Below are 27988 nucleotides of genomic sequence, written 5' to 3'. Positions count from 1 at the left end.
AAGTCTAACACCACTCATATGTCAGCAGAAGAAAGAGTAAAAATATTGCTGGCCTAAGCTTTTCCTTCTTATCTTAGCAATTCTCAATTTAGAAGAGTGTGAATGCGGAGAATGTCAACTTGTTGACAGCTCTCAGAGCACAGCTCTCTAGAGTCCCAGGAATCTGGACCTGGGCAGGGGTTTGTCAAAATTAAGTAGCTTTGAGCATATGCTATAGAATCACAGTGTAGACTCAGGTGAATCTTATAAACCTTTTTTACTTTTTATATTTATGATATGTGATATATTGTGACATGTACATACGCAGTGTAATAATGTCTTTGTCCCTTTTTGAACTGTATGTATGGAAGCATCTGGAACACAGCTTTTCAATATGCAATATTCTATAACATTTTCCTTCATCTTGTTAACTTTTACATCACAGTTACACAGCTGATATTTATAAATAAGTTCCCAGCAGACACTGAAATGCCTTATGAATCACAGAAGATTGAACTGACACTGGAAGCAACATTGGTGAACTCTATCTCTGCCCTTCACGAGCTACAGGAACTCGACTCTTCCACATAGGTCAAAATGCTTGCACTCTCGGTCCGCCTTTCTCACGCATCTTCTGGGTCACAGCATTTGACAATCCTTCCTCAGGAATTCTCTCTTCTCCTCTCTAGTATCCCCTCCCTGGTAATCAGCTCTTCATTGCATTTTGCCAGCTTGAACGCTCCCATCTGGCCCCTCTACTGTCTCTTCTGAGCTGTCTCTGAGGACGTCTCCTTCTGTCACGTCCATTCTCTGGGTGTCAGGGCTTTGGCTAGCACAGACATACTCCTTTTCTCTCATCCAGAGCTCCACAGCCTGACCTTGCTCCCAACCCTCACTATACATACTACACATCCACCACGTCCTCAGTGTTTCACCTACTAGGGCTTGTGCTCCTTCTTCCTGAAAATCTTTTTTTTCCTCCTCTGACATCCTTGATTGTTAACAATTTTGAAACGTCCATGAATCCAGCTGAAAAAAACCCAGTTTCTTTTCAGTTTCTTTTGCTCTGAAACAACCACTCCTGGGAAGTTCCTGATATATTTATTCAATAGTCCTTACCGATGATTGCTAAGGTACATTTTGTATCCCTATTGATGATAAAGAGGTTCTAATGGGAAAATAAAGCATTGGGTGGCGAGTAAGTCCTGTGAGAAAAAGCAAGCGAGCAGATGGAGGGACGGACAGTCATGATGGTGATCAAAAGGTGGCATGGGACGAGAGGATGGAATGGAATGAAGGAGGGAGCTTCATTCTGGGCAGGTGGAGGGCCAAGGCCATAGGTTTGGTATAGGAGTAGGCTTAGCATGTCTGAAGGACTACACAAAGATGATTATGGCTAGTAGATACAGTCAGAGTGACATCATACCAATTACCCGTTAGGGCTGCAAATGAAGTAAAAGCCACTCAACTCTCCACTGCCGAGCAGACAGAACTTCCCAAAGCATAGCTCTAATTACACTTCTTTGCTCAAAAGCACCAATAGCTCCTCATTGTCTACTAAACAAAAATCCTTCCTGACACTTTGCCAGGTGTTTATAATAGTTTACAGCCAATTCCTAACTTAGTTTCAATTACTTCTTTCTATTATTTGTGCTGAAGAGGAAGGCTTGAAAATGATAGTCTAGGACCAAATGTGGCCCATCACCCATTTTTTTTTAATAAATAAAGTTTTACTGGAACACACCCTAACAACTTATTATTACCAATGACTGCTTTCCTGCTACAATGGCAGAGTTGAGTGGTTGCAACATAGACACAGGGCCATTTTTTAAGTTACTGAACCTAAAAAATAATTTGCTGAACCAAGTTGTAAGCAAATTAATTTCATTTTTTTCCTTGTTTCTAACCTTATATTTTATCCTGTTACTTTGTTATTCCTTTCCTTTGCAAGCTGATTCCTACATTCTGCCTGTATGAGCCTCCATTCTATTTGTCCTTCAGGGATCATCTCCTTCTCTCCACGAACCTTTCTTCTGTTCCTGGGTAAGTACAATAATGCCTCTTTGAAGCTGTTCCCACCCCAATCCACAGAACCGAGGCTCTGTTATATCATATGCGAAGAAGTCAGGCTGATGGTCATTTGATCTGAAATTAGAAGGACTGCATTTGCTCAGCGTGAGGAGGAAGAGCCTCGCAGTCGGGGGCTGGAAGGAGAAGGCCCAGCACTGGAATGAAGAAGTGCTGTGCAAAAAGCTGCCACTCGGCAGCTGGCGCTGAAGGTGGAAAGGCCAGAGCCAGGCAATGTAGGCAGCCAGAGTCTAGAAGAGGAAAAGATAAAACCCCCGAGCCAACCAAACACAAAATCCTCAAGAACTTCTAGAACAGCAGAAAGCTTCCCTGAACCTCAATTTTAGCCTCGAGAGACCCATTTTGAACTGTATGGGAATATATTTGTATTCTTTTAAGACACAAAGTTTGTGGTAACCGTGACAGCATTTATAGAAGACATGTTATTTCCCTCCTTTAAAATCCATGAACACCTGAAACTCTTCAGTGTCTCTTCTATGCTACAGTCATATTGTATTCATAAACACTTTGATTCTGTCTGCACATGGCTAGCTTCCTGTGAGAGAAGCATATAGCTCCTTTTACCCTTGTATCTGTTATAATGACTACCACAGGTGCCTTGTCCAGCGCAAGATATCAAGAAATGATTACTAATGGATGCTTAGTATGTTTGAAAATTTGAATTGCACAATGTCCAATAAAGCAATTAGGAATAATTAAAGAGAGTATTTGTTAAAAATTCACACATCGCTAATAATGAGGTATAAAGCTCAGGCACTCACTGGGGCAAACACAAATGAATAATGCTAAAATGTTGTTTCCAGTGGGGGTTTTCAGAGAAGGACTCGGAGGACAAAAGGAATGAAAGATAGGGCCATTTCAAGTATTGTCAGATTATAAAAGGTTTGTGCCTTCGTCGGACAAGAAGACACAGGATGCACACAGGACAAATGAGTTCATCCCGTCAGTATCGTTTGGGAGCCTGGCAACCTTGTAGCATCCTCTAGCTCTGCAGCCAGAGCTCATATAAAACGAAAGACAGCTCTGTAGAGCAAGAAGAAGGAAAGAGAACTGGGAAATGACTCACTTTCATATTAGGGTTTTAAGATTCTTTTTCTTTATAAAAGCAAATCAGTCCTTTCTGTATTTGCACACTGAATTCATCTGTTTCCTTGTATATGAAGAGTTTTCCTTTCCCCAGGTTATAAGAAGGATGTGTCCTTGAAGGGGGAGGTGACCTGTTCCTTTTTACTGGTTATGGGTGAGATAACTTACTAAGGAGTTTATTCATCAATCACTGAGCATCCACTATGTGTCAAGTGCCCTGACAGGTGCTGGAGGACTGAGCTGAGACATTGTCACATGGTGAGGTAGGAAGCTGTGTCTCTGGGGAAGATTCATGACAGCATTTCTCATGCAACAGCGGCCGTCTGCTTCTGGAGACTGCTGTCTTAATTAAACCCTGAGAGGCTACCCTCTCCTCCTCTCACACTTCCCTCGGTTACACAGAGAGTCAAGGGGAACAGAGGGTAACTTGAAATTTGATTCAAAGCCATACGAATATAATTTGAGTCTCATTCCAATAGAAGAAAATGTTGAATTCCCAAGGAACTCTGTGTTTGCTCTTAGAAAGGTCATTTCCTCACTCAGGAGTTAGAAGACACTGAGTGTAGCTTTCTTTTGTGGTGTAATCAGTCATTACACAGAGCAGCCACTGAAAACAATACCCACAGAGCTCCCATGTTCTGCAGGGAGGGAGCCAGGCAGTGGTTCAGGGGAGTCCTCTCTGTAAGGCCTCACAAGGCTTCCTCTGTGTGTGGGGCACGAGTAAGTGTTTATCTGTGGTGTGACTCGGGAAGGTTGAAGGCTTCCATTAGACTGTCCTCAGATCCTTGCCCTGTGAGTCTCCCAACAAAGCAATTCAATTCTTTGAACCCTTCCAGGAGTAAGAAAGCCCAGCATAAACCAGACATTAAAGTCCTGTGCAATACAATCAGGTATGTCCTGTCACCAGGAAGGCATTCTACTGGTTACAAGCAGACAACATGTCCTGAACACGTTCCCAGGGAGGGGATTATATCAGACCATTAACATAGGAAACACAGGCCACGGGAGCCACCCACGGAATCTAATATAGATTTAAGGCTTTTTCTCTTTATGCTACGTCACAACAGAATTCACTTGCTTTGCTGCTACTTTAAATATGCCTACTTGTAACTATGTTTAATAGTGTGTTAATAAGCAAGTTAGCCTCAGCTATAGTATCTAAGCTGCCTGCCTGCCCATCTTTGTGCATTTGTTTAAACATGTAAGTTCATCAAAGAACTTTGTGAGGCTTCCCTTGATTTGTGCACTACTGTTTCTTCTTTTCTGAGACTGTAATTCTATACTGTGAAGCTAACTTTTTAGAATTATTGCTTCCACTCCTTTCTAGTCTCTAAACATGAGAACAAACTCATTTAATATAAGTTTAAGGCAACACAAAACAAGATTTAAAAAAAAAAAAAAAGCACTGACTGGTCTTTCACAGAGTCTGTGATATGTGTCCAGATGTGTCACCAGAGCAGCAGGTTAAGAGCACTGGAGACATGACTGTGACAGCCTGGCAAGCAATAGCTAGCGACGGATCTGCTTTGGATCTGTTCACGGGCTGGTCCAAGTCTACTCTTGTTGCTTCGCCATGGCTTCTGTTCTCACCTCCATTTCTATCATCTTGTCTGTCATTTCTGTCATCTTTACTCACATCCAAACTTTCTTCCCGGGAGCCTTTACCTGAGGCCTTCCTTACTCACGTTCTGGCACGTCTCTTACGTTGAAAGATGAAAGAATCTTCCATAGACAGACTGTAACCAGAAAGTTCCCAAAAAACGGTGCCACACATCTAGTTAGGGATGGATGGATATAAGATGGGTGACTTTGTTCTACCAAGTCTTTATTTCAAAAAGTAAAATGTACTTGCTGTGACTCCTTAACACAGTTCCTCATGTTGTGGTGACCCCCAACCACAAAATTATTTAATTGGTACTTGATAACTGTCATATTTCTACCAGTATGAATCATAATGTAAATATCTGTTTGCCAGTAGTCGCAGGCCACCACTGTGAAAGGGGATTGTCACGCGCAAGGTGAGAACCATTGCTCTATAAATATTGCAAACATGGCCCCCAGGCATTGCTTCTGTCTTATTGTGAGGTTTCTGTGCTGTTTTTAAGTCCTTTTTTATATGAAAGAGATGCTTTACATTGCAGAGGTAATAAATGATTTCTCTTAAGAAAAAGTTCAGAAGTTTCTAAGGAAAACAAAACACAATCTTCCAATTCATTCTGAGAAGGCCACAGTCATCATTGTATTAGATACAGTATCTGATCTAACACCACTGAACCCATTGCTGTATCGCGGATATTTATATATAAGTCATAAAAATTAGACAAGCTGTATTTTGGTCAGTGATTTTAATTAAAACATTTCCCTCTAACGCAGCCTTATGGAGTGCTTTACATTTTGAAGAAAACACTTTCACACCAAGCTCCTTAATCCTTGAGATGACCCCATGAAGATGATATCCCTTCTTTTGAGTCATGAAGTTAGAATACTGAGATAGCTCAAACTTTCCAGCTCTTAGCTGCAATGATGGTAAGACTATATGATTTAATACAGTTCTAAAAACAAAAACAATGGCCATTCAGTTGTGACAGAATGTCTTAACAGTGCCCTAGTCACACTCGAAGGACTTAACCTAGAGACTTAAAACACTGTCCTTTCTAAGCTTCTGACTGAAGTAAATTGTTGAGTCTTAATCTTTTCATATTTTTAATGTGTGTGTGTGTGTGTGTGTGTGTGTGTGTGTGTTATGCACATGAGTGGAAGAATATGTGTCTGTGTGCAGAGCTCAGAGGAAGAAATGAGATACCCTGCTTCCTCATTTCCTGCCTTGCTCACTGAGACCAGGGTTTCTTAGTAAGCCCTGAGTTAGGCTGTGAGCCAGCAACTCCCAGAAAATCCCAACTTCCAGCACCAGCAATACAAGAATCCACACAGGCATGCCTTGTTTTGTTTTGTGGGTGCTAGGGATTTGAACTCAGTTCCTTACACTTGCTCAGCATATTCATAAACTTGCTTTAGCTACAGGGTAGCTGTATTCAAATAAAAGTAGCAGTTAAATTATAAGGTTGTAAATTATAAAACTTAGCAAACCTTCTATAACAATGACACTAGTTTTAAAGATAATATTTGTAATATAGTATTAATATTGTTCTGAAAGCGAGATCTGAACTTTTGGATCTAAATTGAACTGTTTTATTATATTAAGCAATTATGAAGGTGTTACTGAAAACATTTTAATACAGTTGCCACCCTGTTTAGATGAACTGTTAATTCTTTGTGCTCATATAAATCCTGGAGAACACCTATTATCTCAGTAGGATGCCTTCAGTTTGAATGGAGACCTTTTTCAAATCTTGGGAGAAAACCATATCTGTCAGGCATTCTGTGACTAAAATTAATTTTGAGAAAAAAATTATGGAAGAGTGATTCTTCTCTTTCTACTGCTATCACCATAGAACTTCTAATGGCTTCTGTGATCTTAGGAGCAGTCTCTATTCACCCTTTTTCTTTGAAATCAGTTCGTGTGGAAGTCTGTTAGCCATATTCATCCTAGGGTCTACAGACTTATTTGATTAAATCCTAGACTCTGTACATCCTGCAATCCCCTTGACAACCTTATCCTTGCCTTTGAGAGAAATGAAACCTCTCTGATCTAGTCATGCCTTAATAACTTGAGGCTACTGATAGTATACATGATTAAAGTATAGATTTGAAATATGTTCCTGGAAATGATCTTCTATGAAAATGCATCATACATGGTAGCTTTGGGACTGACTCACAGTAGAAAACAGGTTCCATATATTAACTACCAGAAACATGAGAGTTTCTTGATTTTATGACTCAAAGGCTGTATATGTTTATTTCCTATGTGGCAACAGAAAATGGTAGATGCTGCTACATATCTGATAGTATTGGATATTTTCAGCATCCAATTTCTCAGAACAAATTGAAGAAAAACAGCACATATTTGACAACGGATTGATATGCAGATCAGTCAATAGGGAGGCATGTAGTTATCTAAGATCCAGGACGAGAAGAGACAAGTAGTGTTCATTGTTACTGGACTTTAGGGCATTCATTAAGGTACTGCCCAGAGTTACCAAGCTGAAACATTAGTAGTGAACTTCAGGTTTTCCAGCATCTGATGCTCAATGGAGCAGCACAGATATCTCTTTAAAATGAAGTATTCTTTGCTACTCCAAGTCCAGCCAAGTGACTGCCATCCCCACGCCCACCACTATATCCAACTAGCCTTCCTGTTTCCGTCATTCTTGTTATTACACTTCGGTGTAAGAATTGTCCACAAAACTTTTGAAATGTAGGTCATATTATTTTATCGCTGCTTGAAACCATCGATGGCTTCCTGTGACTCTTAAAATACAAGACATGCATGTCATGTAGAGTGGTTGCCCTACATCTCCAGCCTTATCTCAGGTTATTCATCTGCCTGCTCAGACCGGGAGGGTGCACGACTTAAGTTTTACTGTCCCTCGGACACTTCCGGGTTACCCCTGCCAGAGCTTTTGTCATGGGCTGGAGAAGCTCTTCCAGGGCTTTTCTTCCAGTTGAGTCTGGACTTCCATCCTACCTCTTCAAAGGGACTTTCTTTGTCTACCAGTCTTAAGTAGCATCTCCGTTTAGTTATTTTACCTAGCCTATCAGCTGGTTTTCTGATGTGTGTAACATTTACCACTCTCTGGAATTATGATATTTACTTCTTTGATCATTTGTGTACACAACTTTACCTGCTACATTTACACAGGCTGCTAGCTAGCAAGGCCTAGTGTATGAATGATACTTTAGGCACTTTGTGATTTATATTGTCATTTTAGTGTCTGTTCCATTGTAGACATTCAGTAGTTTGTGAAAGAATGAAATTCATCTAAATGACTGCCTTTTTGAAGGAGTGTGTATTTCTCTTTGCTTTTTTCTTTTCTTTTCTTTTTTTATTATGGAAATAAAATTTAACCCAGAATGAAATGGTTTTCCTTGAAGCTAGAGATAATTGAATTGTTTAAAATAAAATTCAGTGCATTTTTTAGTAGAACTATACAGACTTTTTGATAATACAATGTAATATATGTTTACCATTTGTTGGATGCTTAGAGTTTATGAATATCTACAGTCTTAAATATCTGACTCTGAAAAATGAAGTCATCAGAGAAGAACTGGACCCTACCATGAGATCTTAGCTTTTCTCTAAGCTGACACTGTCACAGGAGAAAATATTCCCTAGCAGGCTGAACCCTTTGGCCACTTCCAAGAGAAGCAGGAGACACAGCCCATGTGACTACTTTAGGGAAGGCAGATAGCTAATGCCAATTCGAAACAGTACAGTTGACAGCCACTAAAGGAACATGGTTTTTAACCCCTCTCTTACAAAACAGGCTAATAATAAAAGTATGCTATCAGTAATGAAAAAAATAAAGATGTGTCAGGTACTGAAGGACTGGAAGGAGAAGATGTGAAGTATGAACGTGGGATCTGATAGAAGGGAGTAATCTAAGGGAAAAAATCATGAAGGTATTTAAGATGTTCCACCACTGTCTTTCTCCAATGTCATGAAACATTTCTAACTGGCATACACAGCTTTCATTTTTATGCTCATTTAGTTTTTATGCTCTATGTGTTACACTTAAAAAAAAAACAAAACAAGTTATCTACTTGGAATTGATTTTTGATCCCGGAAAGGATGTGGGGGTCCTTGGGGCTCTTGATACTTGATTAAGGTGTTAGAGTTACTTCTCAGAACATAAGGAGAAGAGAGATATTAAACTGACATCCTACTTTTATGAGTTTAATTATGGGGCTGGAGAGATGGTTAAATGGTCCCCAGTTGTACTACTCTACCTGGGTTCAGTTCCCAGCACCATCAGGGCAGCTTGCAAACACCTTGACTCCTGTTCAAGATGCTCTGATGTCCTCTTCTGGACGTAGTAGGTACCAGACACACATATGGTGCATAAACATATATTCAAGTAAGACACTCATACTTGCAATAAAAGTAAATTAAGTCAGTAGAGATAAACGATTGCTAATTAATGACAGAGATAGCAGAGTTGATGCAGGATACTTGCAGAGCCAAGTATATATAATCAGAGGGTCAGTGCTGAGAAAAGAAATGGTTCTCTTTATTTTCAGCTGGCTGAATAACATTTAATTAGTCTATCAATTTATAACAGTTGGACCTTTATAATTTTCATAAGAAATGCTGTAATCAAAATATTTACACATATATCTTTTATTACTTTCTTTGTAAAAAAATACTAAATAGTTGAGATTAATAAGTTAAAATGTAATCATTAAAAACATTTTTAACATTAATTTTTTTTAAAAAAGATCTTTTAAAAGATCTTGTGTATGTGTGTGTGTGTATTCTCAAGAATATTGAGCCAAGTTACATTCCCACCTGTAGTTGATTGTTTACTTTCAACTTTAATTAGTGGCAGGCCCAGATGGCTCCTAATTTTTTAAGTGACTAATATATGAATAATTTAAGAGACAGGAAAGTGTATTCTTTATGGAATGATTCATGCCCCTTGTTTCCTTTGCACAGCATCATTAAGGCCCTTGTGGGGGTAGAAAATTTAGCTCCATCTGCATCTCAGTTGAGTGAAATGGCAAGGGTTAAGATCCCAGCTATGATATAGTGTGGAGACACCCCTCCCCCACTCTTTTAAAGTGCACTCCCAATCCTAAGTGCCAATTTAAGCATGCAAGCAGAATGAAAAGGCTGAAGCATAACTACAATCTGAGTCCTAAACTCCCCTAAGTCTTGACATGTATGTTTTCTTGCTTTAATGCAGTGGGTTTTTCAATAATCACATATTCATATGCATCTGTTTAAAAGAGCTTGATCGAGATATATATGAAACTATGTTACATATTCCTCCTGGCTTTGACTGTTTAATGGATATAGGGACTTCTTGGTCCTACACATTTGAGCAGGCTGTTGGACCTGCCCAGCTTAGGCTGGGGGTTGGCTGTGTGTGCCTGCACTGTGAATGTAGGAGTTACACAAGAGCATCTATGTGTAGCTGGACAAGATGTGACTGTGTAAAGTCACACGTACTTGGTGCTACCTCCTTCTACATCAGCACTGGTGGACTCCCATGTGTGTTTGATATAAAGCACAGCCCGTGCTTCTCAATAGACAAGCACATGCTTGCGTTCTATGTGACAAAGAATCTGGGGAAGTCTGCAGATGTCAAGGAAGTCTACGACTATCACAAGAGAAGAGTGAAAACAGTTTCTCGCCCCTCAGCTGGGCTGTGCTTTACTCATTGGCTTTCAGTCTGGAACCCAGGAGTGTGTTCCTGCCAGGGCCCAGTTTGCCCAGAAGTACTACTGTTGTTCAACAGAGGAAGTAGCAGGTTAGCCCTTCTTGCCTTCCCACTATGAGGTCCTATCTGCCCCACCCTGAAAAGGGATGAGGATTCCTTGTAGTCTCCCCAGTTTTATATAATATTTATCATTTCTATGAGAACTTGAAGGTGGGAAATTAAATGATTCTCCACCTTTAGTTCTAAGCCAATCTTTAGCAGCTGTGCCATCTCTTCAGCCCTTATACTCACACTGGAAACTCATCGTCTTTATTTTATTAAAGGTCTCCTATGGAACACCCAGCAAGACATTTTAAAAATTATTTTAAATCAGAACAATTGCTTTTGTTTCATAAAATTTTGTCAATCTCTATGTCAATCAAACAAGGAGCACTGCTATGAAGCAGCAGTTACTTCACACGAAGATCACACTGAGGTATCACCATGTTATTGGCCATGAAGACAGTGATGGAGATTGGGAGAAGAACTTCCAGGGTTCCAGTCCTAACTGAGAAGTCTATATTCCCTCCTTACTGTCTTACTAAACACAACAGAACAGTCCAAAGATCTCCATGGTACCAATAACAGTTGAAAGGGGCTGACATAGACACTTTGCTGCAGTTCTCCATGGTGATTACATTCTAACAGAAAAGCAATAATGTTACATGCTTCATATTCAGAAAAGCCCTCATCTACCCCCATCCAAGTGTATCCAAGTTGAATGACACTCTAGACAACAATGGAACACGACAGAAGGGAATTTACATACTGTATCCAATCATCATGTCACTCAGCACACCTCAGCAGCAGCCTTTCCCAGACTCGGAACAACATCCCCAGCTCCAGGCAGCAGTTTACCAACATTTCACTGAACCCTCCAATTCTTACATGGAGCAGCAAAGGGTTAAATCATTTGTCCATGGAAGTGGATGAACAGCTGTGTACTCACTGGAGCGCCTCTGGGGACGCTCAGAACTCTATAGAGCAAAGCCTTCCTGGATTCATAAACACCCTGACATCTGTCTCCACAGGCACTCTGATGAGGCCATGCTTACAGTGATGCTACATATGGGATCCTAACTTGGGTTTCAGAAATCTTCTGAAAATGGATGCAAAATACCTATGATCCAACATTTCTGGAAGGGAGATTTCATCAGGAGTTCAGAGGAATTGATAACCTAGAACAGGCTCAGGATTGTCTCCCAGACAGTCTTCTGAGCTTGGTTTTAAAATGTAAGATCCCACAATGGAAGAATGGATAGAGAAAATGTGGTTAATTTACACGTGGAATACCACAACTCAGCTATTAAGAATGAGGGTATCATGATTTTTGCAGGCCAATGGATGGAACTAGAAAATATCCTGAGTGAGGTAACTCAGAGCCAAAAGGACATGCATGGTATGTGCTCACTAATTAGTGGATATAAGCTAAAAGATACAGTATACCCAAGAAACAATTCACAGAACTCAAGAAGGTTAACAAGCTGAAGGACTCAAGTGAAGATGCCACAAACCCACTTGGGAGGGAGAAGAAAGCAGTCACGGGAGGGCAGAGGGAGGTAGGGACATGGGTGGGAGGGGAATAAGGGGAAAAAGATCAGGTGTTGGGATGGTGATAAATAGCTGTGGAGCCCGGAGGGCCAACAGAAAGAATGGAAACAGGCAACCTCAGGAGGTAGAAGGTGGAGGGACCCTCTAGAATGTACTGAGACCTGGAAGGTGAGACACACTCAGGACTCAGAAGAGGGAGCTTAGATGAAAATCCCAACAGTGGGGAGAAGGAACTTGTAGAGTCCACCTCAAGTAGAAAGACAGGACACCAAGTGAAGTGATGGGGTTGGTATCCCACAGTCAGAAACTCTGACTCAGAGTTGTCCCTGTCTAAAATAACTGCAGGGACAAAAATGGAGAAGAGACTGAGGCAAAGGAGGTTCAGTGACAGGCCCAAATTGAGATCCAGCTCAAGGGGAGGCTCCAAGGCCTGACACTATGACTGCTGCTGTGGTGTGCTTACAGACAGAGCCTGGCATGGCTGCCCTCTGAGAGGCCCAACAAGCAGCTTATCTAGACAGATGCAGATACTTACACCCAACCAATGGACTGAAGTCAGGTACCCCTGTGGTTGAATCAGGGAAAAGACAGAAGAAGCTGAGGAGGAGGGTGCCAGCAGTCTCAACTGACCTGGATCCCCAAGATCTCTCAGACAATGAACCACCAACCAGGCAGCATACACCAGCTGATATGAGGCCCCCGACACACATACAGAAGATAACTGCCTGGTCTGGCCTCATAAGAGAAGAAGTACCTAACCCTCAAGAGACATAAGGCCCAAGGGAGGGGGGAGGTCTGGTAAGGTGGAGGTGGGGGCTGGAGAAGGGGGAGGAGGGATGAAGAACTGTCAGAGGGTGGACTGGGAGGGGGATAACAATTGTAAAAAAATGTAAATAATAATAATAATAATAATAATAAATTTTACAAGTTGTAAAAAATATGAAAGATCCAAGAAAACTTATCCTATAGGTTTCCAAGGAAGAATTTTAGTGTACCATCCTAGAATGCATTTATATTAAGTGAAAATGGAAACCATCGCCCAAGTCAATATTTGAAATTATAACTTGAAATACTCAGACAGCTAAGGCAAAAGAAATGAGGTTGGGGGTTCTGGCTGACTGAGCTACTTCACTGTAGTCATTTCTTGCTTCCTGTTATATACATTAAAAAAAACCACTGCTTAGAGAAAAAAGCGAAGGAGCCGGGTTTCTCTGAATCATTAAAGAGGCATGCCCTATAAGGCCGGAAACCCTGACAAACCATGCCAATATTAACAGTATGCTTCACAGAAAGCAGCAAAGAAACCACTGGTCCTAAGCAGCAAAGCTCACACAGTCTTGTGGAGGATGAAAAGTGCACGTGTCGGTTTCCTGTTCTCTTCCAAAGAAACTCTGCTGAATTTCAAATATTTTCTTTGAATAATCATGTTTGACAGAGCTAATGGTTAATGTGTGTGAGGTGATTAAAATTAATGCCTACAAGAGCCAGTGGGTTATCTGTAAGCAGGTGTTTCCCTTGACTGTTTCCACACAGGCATAAAAATGTTTATACATAGAACACTAGTCTACACATATTTATTAGAAGTGATTGAGGTTTAGCCCTTCCTAAGATGCACAGAGAAATCCTCTAACCAACTATGATGTTGTCTTGATATATAACTTTATTTTTTAAAAAAATGTATTAGGCTACATAAAAGTTTAAACATATATCCATCATATAAAGTAAACAGATAATATTTTAGAAGCATGGTTTCCAATCTTCCATAATGTATCTGTTAAGTCAAAAGTTACCAACGGTCCTGTGAATGTGAGTTCATCAAGCCAAGCAATGCTGCTCACCAGCCAGGTTTATATCCACAACTTAACATTTTGACAATTAGGAGAAAATTCTCTTTCTCTCTTTCTCCAGCATTTGCATTCCCACCTCCATACCCATCTATTTATCTTTCGACCTCTGATCATCCACCCATCCACTCATTCAGTCATCCACACAAACACCTTCATGCTCTTGGTTCCTGGGTTAGAGAGATCAAGAATGGGATGGACAGTGGGATGCTGAAGGAAAGCAAACAGCAGGTAGTGATGCTAAGGGAAGGGACAGACACCAGGACAGCACGTTGTTCTGAAAAAATGCTACATGTTAACTGACACACGGAGGATGTTATGCAGCCTTCATGACTAACTTACTGATATCTGATATATTCAAATATGGAAAGTTAGATTATTCAAGGTAACCACAAAACTAAATTCCGCCTACACCATCTTTTAAAGTGTGATCATGGGACTTCTTCATCCAGCATGGGGCCTGAGCCCTGTCCCTGAAATCTGCACAGGTGGACAGAATATGGTGGAAATAATGCTGTGCAGCTTCGGAGGCTGAGCCACAGAAGCAGATGCACTTTCTCCTCTGTTCATTTAACCATCTGTGTGTGTGTGTGTGTGTGTGAGAGAGAGAGATAGAGATAGATAGATAGATAGAGAGAGAGAGAGAGAGAGAGAGAGAGAGAGAGAGAGAGAGAGAGCTTTGAGCCACCATGTTGTTTTGCTTCCTAAGGCCTCCATGCTAGAGAGGGTACAAAAGAGACAGGTATTCTAGTCAAAATCCCAAGCTGAGCTGCTATTTGGATGACCAGCCTAGTAGACTCATCAGGTGCCTGTCATGTCAGGAGATATCTGACTGTAACTACCTCAGAGTCCCATAGTAAGACCTGCTCAGCTACACATAGCAACTCAACAGGACCATCAGACAGAATACTAAAATATTTTAGCTGTTAAATCTTGGGGTGATTTGTTATGGAGCAATGGTTAATAGGCTACTTAACGATAACATTAGCATTATGTAGAAAGTTCCATTTTATTATTTGTTCTCCTTTGTACCTTTTATGCTTGTATGTTCAGAATTGTGAAGTGAGCGCAGTTTAAAAGCTATCATGTTTGCTAATATGGTGTTAGAAAAGTAAATGCCTCTATAGCAGTGGTTCTTAATCTGTATATCACCACTGCTTTGGGTGATATACATAGCCTGTACATCAGATGATTATGTTACTATTCGTTACAGAAGCAACATTACACTTATAAAATAGCAACAAAGTAATTTTGTGGTTGGGGTCACCACAACATGAAGATCTGTGGTAAAGCATTAGGAAGGTTGAGAAGCACTGCAAGAATCAGCTATCTGGAACCCTCAGCTAACCGGGATCTCCAGCCTCAAGTGTAAAAGTCAGACAAACAAGTCCCAGTTGTTTATAAATCCTTGCCTTATACTAACTGATGGTGTGAAGAAAGATGAGCTGGTTAACCTGTGTCCTCACACTGGAAAGGAGAACCCGGTAGTGAAGTAATATATTTCAAAGAGCAGACACAAAGGTGAAGTGAAGTAATTTGTATATCGAGGTTTCTAATTTTCATCCCGATATGTAGTGTTTAAAGAATTACCTCAGTCTTTACTTAACTTCTTTGGGCCTCAGCCACCATCCTTGTTGAATGAGCATTGTTACTTCTAAATATTTGCTTCATAATAGATAATTTCAAAACAAAAATATTAATCTAAAAATGTTTTTTTTGGCTAGGAAATCTAATATAAATAGTGCTTTATACAAAGTTTATTTAATTGTTATAAAACTTCTTTTGAATAGGTATTATATTCATAATAGGAAGAGACATTTAATATTCCTTTCAAAAACCTTCCTCTGATTTGGTTTCTTTAATAGCAATTGCTTCTTCTATAATGGATATCATGTTTTTAAGTATAATAATTAATTTTATTTGCAACATGTGGTTATGTTCTGAATATTATATTATCTTCATTTACTTGATTTTTTTCTCTTCATCTAAAATATCTTTATTACAGCTCTGTCCACGTAAGGACTGTTATTGGTGACTTTGGGCTGGTGAGTATTAGGTTCTCAGCTTGAGTGCGGTGCACACAAAGGTATCTGTGGAAATGCACGAGGCATTATTTATGACCCCAGTGTTTGGGGTGCACTTTTGATGTTTACAGGAAGGATGTCACACCTCATTCTGGACTAACATATAAAATACATTTGATAGTCTTGACGATCAAAGAGTTATTCTGTCTCATAATTTTCAAATGTCTGATAAGACATTCACGTAAACAAATTTTAAGCAACCTCATTCTGGGGTATGATTTAGTTTTTAGACACCCTAATATGTTTGCATAGTTTAAATATGACTTAACTTTTCCAGGCTCAGAACCACTGAGTAAATCAATAAAAAACTGCATTTCCCTGTGTTCAGAGTTTTGTAGGAACTGCTCACCATTTCAGACAGTTATGTTATAGATGCCAGTGAACTTATGCATATTAATCTATACTCACAGCTCTCACTTTTGTAGGGACTCCATGTGTAGGTGACAATGCCTAGGGCTCTTGGGCTAAAGACTTTACCTACTGATATTGTTTCCTCAGGAACCACAGTCATCTTATTTCTTCTCTACTTCATACTTTGGATATGTTATCATTGACTTTTATAAATAATGTAGGAGTTAGGAAAATCATGTATAAATTTTCACTGCAGGAAAACAAATTGTATGTTGAAAATAGTTATTAAAAGATGAAATTTTCACAAAGAGGCAGAAGTGCCTGGGGGAATGAATGAGGGAATGTAGAAATGTCCAGTGATTTGGGTGATCCCTGAGGATGCTGGGCTAGGTGCTGGGACTTACTTAGAAACTGTTCTGCTCCTCCTGTGTTGACTTGAAAGGTCTCTAGTTCTCATCACATAGTTCCCACACAGTGCTGTTGTCTCGGCCTAAGCTGGCAGCTCTGAAGAGCAGGGAACTGGTTTGGTTTTTCCATAGCCCTTTCATGAACTACCCTGCTCACCGCCACAGAGTCTGTTTTTGGTTGTTCCTGTTTGTAATCTTTTTTTCTTTAAACACCCTTCATGTTTTTTTCTTAACTATTTCAATAGTTTGTTCTATTTTGTTTGTCTCTGGTTTGGTCTTGCGAGAAAGGTCCTCAATACTTACCCTAGTCCTTGTTAGCAGCCATTATGTAGCCCAGTCTAGTGTCAAAAGCCCAGAATGTCTCTTGCCTCCGGCTCCTAAGAGCCTTTAGGCATAAGGCACCATGGCTGGCTATGTTTCATCAGTCCTTTCTATGCTATTGTTGTTTGGACATCTTTTTAAGTTGGTCTGCACTGGTCTGCCTCAGTATTTCAAGTGCTGGGGTTAGAGCCCTGTACCACCAGGTCCCATCCAACCTCATTTGATGATCCGGCACCTGTGGTGTGGTTTTAAAACCTTCCTCAGAACTGCTTTGCTCTTCCTACTTCTACTGCGATTATTTTTTTAAAAATTTTTTTTGATATTTATTTTCCAATATCAAAGATACTTTGTAAGAAAATAGAAGTAATGACATGCATTAATTAGCTGTCTTCAGTTTGATGTCATCTTGAGATCTTGAGCACCTTAAATAAAGCAAATATTCTTTTCCAGAATCCTCATGTTAGTATTTTTAATGAGCAGCTATCAATATTACTGTAGATAAATATATTCCATGCAATTAAAGTAACTGAACTGAGGATTTTCTTCTGCTTTGAGAAGAAGAGGAGGAGGAAGAAGAGGAGGAAGAAGAGAAAGAGGAGGAAGAGGAAGAAGAGGAAGAGAAAGAGGAAGAGGAGAACAAGGAGCAAGAGGACAAGGAGGAAGAAGAGGAAGAGGAAGACGATGATGATGATAACTTACAGTCCATATCAAGTATGGCGCGGACAGATCTGACAAGCTCCTTGGATTCCAGAAGCAGGGTTGCTGAGAAGTTGCGTCCATTCCTTGCCAGCAGCGGAAGCGAAGTCTGAGATGCGAGCACGGCTCTTCTTTCACTGCATGGGCAGGGAGACGGCCTTGAGCACACTGCACAACAATCACACCCACTTGGCCAAACCTGAATCTGTGTCCTTTATGTTTGCATAAAAATATTTCTACTTCTAGGAACATTATGTTCATAGAGCTATATAAAAACTTAATCACACAGAATAGTAATTCTGATTTTACTTGTTTATTTTACAGGAAATAAGCATCTTTTAACAAATGCTTTGACTTTATATGTAAGAAGGAAGTAAATGAAGGATAGCCTACATCCTAAATTATTTACTGGTCTTTTCATTTCATTTTGTAAAATATCAAATTAAACATATAAATATGAGTTTATTAAACAGATGTTTTCTATTGCTTATAGTAATATTAAATGTAAATATGGTACATGTATATTTACTTAAGAAATTATCTTTTGAATTCTCCCATTTGTTGTTCCTAACTACACACAGCTGAAAGGCTTTATACAAATTTTCTTACTATGATATTTTATTTTACTTTTATTAATATATTTTCTTAATTGAAAATTTCACACATGTAGATAATGAGTTTTGGTTATGTTCCCCCTGGTCAGCCTTCTTGCTTCCCCGCAAACCTGCCAGCCTTCTGTTTTCCTTGTAAATCTCTCTCTCTCAGTCTCTGTCTCTCTTATTCATTATTTTTCATTTTGTTTTGTGTCCCAGAGTTTAACTATACTGCCATCTGAAATAAATGCATTATGATATAAGATCAACATTTTCCTAAGAAAGTTACACTAAAGCTTTTACTTGAAGACAGATGACTTTATTGAAAATAAATCATCATCTATAACCCATTTTCTTAAACATGATGGCCATTAACTCGCAAGGATCAACTTAAGATTTCTCCAATTCAAACACACAGCCTTCAGTCTGTGTTGAATGGCTGAGACCAATATTCATACAGAAGTGTATACGGAGAAGAATGAACAAGACTGTAACAGGGTTTAACTTTGAAGACACAGCAGAAGTTGCTAACTATAGCTATTTAAAATGGTTTGTTCTCCCCTAAAAAGTATTTTAAAGATTGGCTTTTAACTGATAATTTTTAAACTTGATACTTAATACCAAAATTTTGAATTAGTAAAAGTGAAAATGAGATGGAGGGGTACCCATAACATATAAGAGGGAAATATGACTACTGAGCATTTTAATCTCCTTACTAAAACAGTGTTCATAGAATCCACAGAAATAAATTATAAGTTGACAATAAAAATGGCAGATATTTTCATAATAACAAATGAAACATTAAAATGAATGTAGAAGTCAGCAACTGGAGACATTATTCCAAATTTGAAAGAAAAAAAGCTATGCTGACACTTTTGTTGTTGTTGTGTGGTAAGAGAAGGCCTCACTGTAGCTCCTCCCCCCACCCCTGTTGACCTTGAACTCAACAGAGATTCTCCTGTTTCAGCCTCCCAAGTGCTGGGATTACAGGTAGATGTCACTATGTGTGGCTGATTTCCTCTACTGAGCTGTTGTTTCCACAGCAGTATAGTTTCTGTCTCTGCAATTGGTGCTGGTAGAGTTGGGCTCAATAGGAACTATGGTGGTTATAAGGAAATAATTACTTTTTAACATAGGCCAGTAGGAATCTTTCTTCTGTTTATGCCTTTCACCATACATAAAAATGAACGGCGAGCCATGGCTTGAGACAAATAGACCTTCTCTGTATGTTTGCACAAAATCCTCCAAGGAGGAATCCTGAAGCCAGCAGCATACTGTGAATAGCAACAAATTAAGGTGCAGTCTACAGACACCCTTCCTTTATTTAGTTCTCCACGTGGCTAAAATGAAAAAGGCTGATTGGGTGACTATGTTTTGCAAAATCCTATTTGATGCAATGATCTGCTGGGTTGGGCCTGATCTTTAGCAGGGCACCTATCACCAGGAGCTAATCCACACAGGCAGGATGGGTGACTCCTCAATTTCACAGTACAAAGCTACAATGGCTGTCTAAATGCTTCTAGCAGTTTCTTAGAGAGAGAGAATCTAAAAGAAGCAGTGTGCTCTTGCACTTAAGCCAAAAGGTTTTGTTTGTTTTTTTTTAAATAGCATCCAATGGGAATCATATAGCATTCTAAACCCACAAGAATATTTTAGCTGCAATTATTACATGAAGAATTTACTGTGTCTACACTCTGCAGAAAGTAAACTATTCTTACCTTAAATTTGATAAAGGAGCAGAATTCTCCAAAAGTACTTCTTGAATAGCCTAGTGACAGACAAGATGGTGAAGGAAAATTTTAAGTTTGATAGCTTAAAACAAAACAAAAAACAAACTTTGCTTGATTAATTAATATTCACAGTTTCCTCCTTCATCAAGTCTGCATATATTGCTATTATGGTTGTGGAGACAATTATATTTACATGTAATTACACTTAGAAATAATTATAAGAGGCTTAAAATTATTTACAATATTTGTATTTAATTTATTTGTGTACAAGCGCAGACGACTCAGAGCCTAGAAGAAGGTGTTGGGTTTCTTGAAACTGGAGCTCAGGTGTTTGTGAGTTGCCTGACATGGATGCTGGGAACTGAATTCAGGTGTTTCTCAGGAGAAGCAAGCACCTGTAACTGGCAAAGTAATGGACTTCATGCCAGTGTAAATGGTTACCAAATTATGTTTACATGGTAACAGGATTTTTAGGAAAGTATTCACTAAATCACAGTATATTATTATAATATATTATATATAAATAATATATAAAATATAATATAGCATTATATATATATATAATGTTAGCATTTCTTTTCACTTACCAGAGTAAATCTAAATCTGACTATAAGTAAGCATTGCTATTTTGCAAGAGATGTTTTTGAAATCACCAAACACTGTGACATTTCTGTGTGAAAGTAGTACATATTCCCCTCTTCTTCCCTTCTTTTCTTCTGTTAGTACCCAGGATTGGACTTCGACCTCATACATGCTAGGACAGCATTCTACCATAGAAGTATATTTCCAATCCCCCTTTTAACTCTTTGTTTTGAGACAGGGTCTCATTAAGTTGCTTAGGATGGCCTTGGATTCACTTAGAAGTCCAAGAGACCTTGAATTTGTTATCTTCCAGCCATGCCTTCAGGACTGGCAACATTTCTTAGAGATAATGTAACATAGTTATTTCTCAGTTTATATAGGGGATTAGTTTCAGGATCCCTGGGTCTATCAAAATCCACAGATGCTCAAATGATATCTACTTCTCTATCTCTTTCCTATGGATTCATGAAATTTAGAACCTATTTGTAAAAAGAGAGATAATAAATGAAATGGTAGTCATTTGGCAGTCAAGAACTGTGACTCTCTTTCTCAAGTCCTAGACACATTCCTGGATAAAGATGGCAAAAGTCACACTGTCCCCATTTCTTTAGTTTATAAGTTATCATCTCTACATGACTTATAAATCATACAACATAGCATTTATGTAAATAGTTTTATAGCCTATCGTATTCACTATAAGGACAGGATTTTTCCTTTATTGGTTTAGTACACAAGCAAGCACCTCAGTCAGGCCTGAGCAGACAGTATACAAATGAGAAGTGAGGTGAGTGCCTTTCTGGAGAGCACTGGGGAGAGACAGTGGCACCTCTAGCAGGCTCCGAGGACACGTCTCTTCCTCCGCACAGGTTCAGCACAGGCCTGGTGTGGTTTGTGAACTTCCTGTTCGGGTCTTTGCAATCATGGTTGGCTGAACTCAGTGCTATGGAATCCAAGGAGACAGAGGGTCAGCTGTAAGAGAAAACTTACCTCTACAAAACGAAGGAGCCTTTCCGTGGATGCCTTAAATGTTTTCCGAGCCATTTCTGATTTTCGCAGTTGGCAGTCAAGAACTGTGACTCTCTTTCTCAAGTCGTGGACACTTTCCTGCACAAAGATGGCAAAAGCAGCAGCACTGTTCCCATTTCTTCAATTTTTAAAATCTTTTTGTTGCTTTTAGTTTTCTTGAACTGATATCTGGTACTACCATTTCATTTACTCTCTCCCTCTTTACAAATGGGTTCTGATTTTGAGATGTGCAATATAACTAATTAAATGTAAAAGTTAATTTACACAGATACTTTATGACATACTCTGTATATGTTATTTGTGGATTTTTACAGTGACTTATATTCACCTTAGTGTTTTTGTTTTTAACTTGTTTTAACACAGGCTTACAGAAAGCCTTTCATGAGTAGCTTAGCTATAGGTGGTGACTATATACACACACATATACACACATACATAGGTAAGCTCTAAGCAAGGTTGGTTGCATGAAGAAAAGCAGCAGTGCCAGTAAGGTGTGGTCACACGGGAATGCTGAGGCACTGTCTGCTCTGAGGCACATCAGATCCTGGAGGTCCACACTGCGGGTTTCAGCAGACACATATGGCCTGCGGAATTATGTTGAGGAAGCGTGCGAAATAATTTTCATAGACTAGGCACTCTGATCTGGGCTCTGCTGAGTAAAAAGTCTGTCCTGAATAATTGCTCACTTTAAGTCTCTACACAGTAATGCTTAAACAGTAACTGCTAGAGAAAGAGGAGGAGATTTGGGGACTGAATTCATATCATTTAGATGACATGAAAATTCATAACCTGAAAATGTTTCTTCAATTGGTTGTAGGTCAAGAAAAGCAGAAATAAAACTGCTCTGGAAACTATTTTCTAAAGTGAGATTTATAAAATGTCCATAGTTGTGTGCAAAAAGAATACAAACTTACAATAAAAAAATCACTAAACACGAAGTATGTTTTATGAATTGTCAATCAGATAATTAATAACTGAATCTAAGAGTGTATAAATTAATCAGATACATAAACATAAAGAAATTATGTTTTTAAAAGGAATTGAAAATATAACAGGACAAGAAACTCAAATAGATCCAGTGACATAAAAAGTCAAATTTTAATAATATAGTCATTATTAAGTTAGAATACAACACATTCCATAGACCTAAAAAGAAAATGGCGGACCTGGAAAACAGGAGTAGTCATGGTTCTGAGAACAGAGGAGAAAGGCAAAATTTGAAATAGAAATGAAGGAGAAGAGTGAGCACAGGTGATTCTCCTGAATTTCCTGAGCAGAAAGAGTCAAAGGGAAGCAGCAACGGGGCTGGAGACAGGGCTTCATGCTTAAGTCACTGCTGTTCTCATGGGGACCAGGTCCAGGATCCAGAAGATCAAGACAGCTCCCAACTGGCTGCTACTCCAGCTCTAGGGGCTCTGACTCCCTCTTCTGTGCTTAGCAGACACAGCAGACCCCACACATGGCACACATTTATGCAGACAAAACGTGCATGCACTTAAAATGAATAAGTAAGTAATGTTTTAAAAAGGTGGACACTGTGTACAATTTAGTCCTACACTTGAGAGGCAGAGGCAGGGGGATCTGTGAGTTCAAGCCTAGGCCGGCATACATAGGGAGACATGGTGGGGGATTGGAAGAGAGAAGCAGAGAGGAGAGGAGGGAGTGAGAGGGGGGGGAGATAGATATGACAATCCGGAGGATGACAGTTTAGGGCTTTCCAGGCATGGCAAGACAATGAATGATCCTCAGATTAGGAAGTTCGATGAATCTCAAAATCTCAAATAGCATAAGTTATAATAGATCAGATCAACATGACTCATGGGGGTTAAAACAGACTATCAGAGCGAAAGAAATCTTGAAACCATAGAGAGGAAAAGACATTACAAATGACTAATAGAACAAGACAGCAGGAAATAAAAACTGATAAAGTTACACAGTAGCAAGTCTCTAAATGTATCTAAAGGCATTTTACGACTTGAATCAGAATGGTTTTTATAGAAACAAAATGGAGAGCTTATTATCAATAGATCTTCACCAAATGAATTTGAAGCAAATGTATCAGGAAACAAAAAAGTCTGAGATTTAACTGTTTCAGAAAGCAAGGTTGTCTGGGATTATGAACAAAGGGAATAAACACAGGGTCTTGGAGACCAATCTGGAGCACATTCATCTACAAAAGTGGCAAAGTCAGGACAGAACTAACGGGCTGCCAGCAACAGAGATTAAGGCGGAAAGAGGATTAGGTTTATGTTAAAAAGTGCTTTTACTATGTAGATGGGGGAAGTCATCCATTAATTTCATCTCAACCTAATACAGAGTGTGAAACAGGCTGGCACATTAAAGACACAGGGGCTCGGGAGAAGGCTCAGCCATTAGGAGCACCGGCTGCTCTCCCTCTGTTCTGATTCCCAGCACCCACATGGAGTATTGTTAACAGGATTTTTGCCAAAAGTGAAGGAAGCTCCTGCCAAAGCTGCCCTTGTGGAGGCCCAACTACCCTCACAATAGACCTTCAGGAGAAATGGGCTTGACCACTATGCCAGCATCAAGTTACCTTGAGCGTTGAGCCAGCCACGAAGACAGAAGACAACATGTGTGTTCATCATGAATGTCAAGGCCAACATGCACCAGATCAGACAGCCTGCAACATTGATCAAAGCTGATGCGGAGCAGAAGGGGCCGCCCAACCGGCTCCTGGTTACAATACTCTGGATGTGGCAAGCAAAATTGGGATCATCTAATCTGAGTCCAGATGCTAATTCTAGAGACACATTTGCTACCATAAAAATATTGGAGACAGTCTATGAATTTGAACCAGCAAAGGGAAGTAAGTATATATAATTTGGCAGGACACAGAAGAAATATGAATTAATACAAACCTTCAAAGAAATAGCCTGAATGTATGAATAGCTACAGTTAAAAAGTAAGAGAATACAGATGAGCCAGGGGCTATTGAAAGGGAAAAATATAAATGGAAAGTTAAATTACAGCTAAATAACTAATAGATGGGGATGGGGAAAGATGCAGCTTCAGGCAGACCACAGACAGGACTGAAAGTTGAAAGTAAACCAGTATTTAAAAATACGTAGGTAAATACTAAACAACAGTATTGACTATTTTAGCATCAACAAAATTAGTGGTAATGGAAAGATTTACAGATGGAAGAATGCTAACGTTTTCATAAAAGATGGATATATAATTCTAAGCTTTAATATATTTGAAGGCACTGTTTCAAAATATATAAATAATATTAAAAAGAGGAAGTCACAAGAGAGGTAGTATATTTCTCTGACAAACTGATAGTTATAGTTTAAGAACATGAAGACATTACTGTGAACAGAAAGGAGCTGACGCTGATGGCCTTGATGCTGTTAAGTAGATGGCACAGCACCTTGCAGGGCAGACAGCTTATCAAGCTCACTTTGACCATTTCTTAGGGGCCAAGTGTACGTTGACCCATGAAACAAACATGAGCAAATTTTTTAGGGTTGTGACCCTTAAACCACTGACAAAAGCCTTTCTGTGTCTCAATGCTATTCATAAAAAAAAAAAAAATCTTCCCAAGTTAATACACACACACACACACACACACACACACACACACACACACACACACTTAGTGACCCTACAGTAAAACTTGCAATACTTTTTTGGTGGTATTGATAAGCACTATGTAAGTGGTATTACTTTGGTAAGTGGTGGTATACCAAAAAATTGCAATACTTTTTTGGTGGTATTGATAAGCATTATGTAAGCACTAAGCAGAGTATGTAATAAGAGGGCTATGTAGCCAACACACGTTTGGAGAAAAATAAGTAGACAGTATGATCAGACTATTATAAAAGACAGCAAGCAACCAACCGTGCTGGTCTGTGGTCTGTTGTAGTATAAGCCAATGAGAACACAGAGCCCCACCCACATGGAATCCTGACTTAAGGCAGAGTTGACTTGCGGTGAGCTAGCATGGAGAGTTTTAGGTGAAGGATCAGGTACTGTTCATTTGGAATGATGGAAGAATGAGTTGGTTCTTTATCTCATATAGTGCTACAAAAACCAACTGCAAAAGTATCAAAACTTTATGATTTCTAGAAGTAAATATAAATACATATCTTGACATCTTTGGATATTGGAGGATTTCTGAAAAGACATAGGGGGGAACTGAGAAATGTGGTGGTCTGTATAAGAATGGCTCCCAGAGGCTCAGACATTTGAATGGTTGATCTGCAGTTGATGAACTGTTTGGAAAGGATTAGGAGGCACGGCATTGCTGGCAGGCTTGTCACTGGGGGTAGGCACCGAGGACATTCCCAGCTAGCTTTCTTGCTATCTGATGCTTGTTGATCAAGATGGAAACTCTGAGCTGCTACTCCACTGTCATTACTGCCTGCCTGCCACTGTGTTCCCTGCTATGCCGGTCATGGAAACTGTGTCAAATTCTTTCCTCTTTCCTTTATAAATTCCCTTTGTCATTGTGTCGTATCACAGTGATAAAAAAGTAACTAAGACAATAAGACCAGGAAAAAAAAAAAAGAACTCGTTTCATTATAGAGTAGATAGGGCAGGTCATAGGTTTGAGAGAGTAGTTTTATAATATGTAAGTGAATAAAGGATTAGCAATTAGGAAAATCACTTCATGTCTCTAAGCAAAAGACAAATAACCAAATGGGAAAATAACTAAAAGATAAAAATGCACATTTTACTGAGAAAAATAAATGATGACTGAATGCATAAATGTATGCTCAACTGGTTATCACAGGCAGGGAAGGGCAAATTGCAGGTTTACAGCATTCGGTGATATAAATGACCCCATCACAGTTGACTTCAAACTTCCAACATCTATCAGTAACATTGAGAAGAGTCGAGTGCTGGGCAGTGGTGGCGCACGCCTTTAACCCCAACACTTGGGAGGCAGAGGCAGGTGGATTTCTAACTTTGAGGCCAGCCTGGTCTACAGAGTGAGTTCCAGGACAGCCAGGGCTACACAGAGAAACCCTGTCTCAAAAAAAAAAAAAAAAAAAAAACAAGAAGAGAGAGAGAGAGAGAGAGAGAGAGAGAGATCTCATGAGTCAGCACAACACTATGTCAGTTATTGGTAACAAGGGAAATACAAATTAAACTATAACTGGCTTAGCAATTATTATAGCGACAAGATGGATAGAAATTCAAAGTTAAAGAAAGCCAGGGATCAGCAAGAGGTAAATGGTAATTCTTATCCGTTCTTCATGGGAGTACAAATTAGTTAAAAATACTCCCAGTCGTAATTTGGCATTTACTTATAAAGTTGAACATACAATTTTCATCCGAGCTGGCAACACTACTTCTTGTGGTAGCAGCTACACATGTGGAGAAAGTTATATGGATCAGAATGTTCTCAGGAACATGAGTCACAGAAGAATAATGCAGAAATAACACGACTGCCTATCATGTAGCAAATGGATAATGACATGGTGTTAATTCACGCAATGAAGAATAAAGACAGAAAAGATCAGCTAGCTACACATTAACCAGGGAAGCAGGCAAAACTAAACAAACAGGGAGCAGATAGGAAAACAATCAAGACAATGGCAAGCACTAAATCCAAGAAAGGAGTAGCCTCTGAGGGCAGGGGCAGGGGCAGGGGCAGGGGCAGGGGCAGGGGCAGGGGCAGGGGCAGGGGCAGGGGCAGGGACACTGGGCTCTGCTCAGGTACTATAAATGCTTTATTTTATTGTTTTGAAAATATTTTTATTTACGTATTTTTATTTACAAGCAGGCCTTGTGTGGTGTACATGTAGGTGTGGTTGTCCATGGAGGTCAGAAGAGCCATCAGGTCCCCTACAGCCAGAGTTAGAAGTTGTGAGCTAGTTAACCCGGGTGGTAGGCAGAGCTCGGGTCTTCTGCATGAGACAAATACTCCTAACTATTGAGTTATCTCTCCAGCTCGACTCATGTTTTATTTCTTGTGTTTCAGATGCATTTTTTAAAAGCCAAAATACAAATGAGAAAATATGTTGATAATTTAAGGGGAAGTTATAAGAATAAATAAAAGCATTATTAAGAGTCTATGTCTAAGCAATACATATTTAGGTGCTCTAGAGACAGCTCAGTTGGTAAAAAGTGTGCTGTGTACTTGATGACCCATGCTCCATCCCCAACACTCATGTGCAAAGCCAGGCGGTGCACACTTTGGGGAAAGCATCCTTGGAAAGGTGAGGAGAGGAGGATCTCTGTGGCTGCAGGTGCCATGGAGTCTCTGTAAACACCCCCATCATTTTGTCCTCAAAAGATGGATAGCTCTCTAGGAATGACACCTGAAGTTGACTTCTGGCCTCCACATACAAAGCACACACAC

At 39.5% G+C, this 27988-nt stretch overlaps 1 protein-coding gene across 2 annotated transcripts in view; it reads right to left on the bottom strand.

Annotated features, from left to right (window-relative positions):
- The window catches only part of Stxbp4 (syntaxin binding protein 4), a 154148-nt gene that overhangs the window by 41372 nt on the left and 84788 nt on the right, over window positions 1–27988 (bottom strand). For both annotated transcript variants that reach the window (XM_052193863.1, XM_052193864.1), the window contains 3 exons: window positions 21619–21735; window positions 20038–20087; window positions 17730–17863 (listed from right to left, as the gene is read on the bottom strand). In XM_052193863.1, coding sequence (XP_052049823.1) covers window positions 17730–17863; window positions 20038–20087; window positions 21619–21735 — 301 coding nt within the window. The remainder of the gene's footprint in view (window positions 1–17729; window positions 17864–20037; window positions 20088–21618; window positions 21736–27988) is intronic.

This window comes from Apodemus sylvaticus, chromosome 10 (assembly GCF_947179515.1).
Source record: "Apodemus sylvaticus chromosome 10, mApoSyl1.1, whole genome shotgun sequence".
Taxonomy (NCBI): Eukaryota; Metazoa; Chordata; class Mammalia; order Rodentia; family Muridae; genus Apodemus; species Apodemus sylvaticus.
This window is presented reverse-complemented; position numbering and strand designations above follow the sequence as displayed.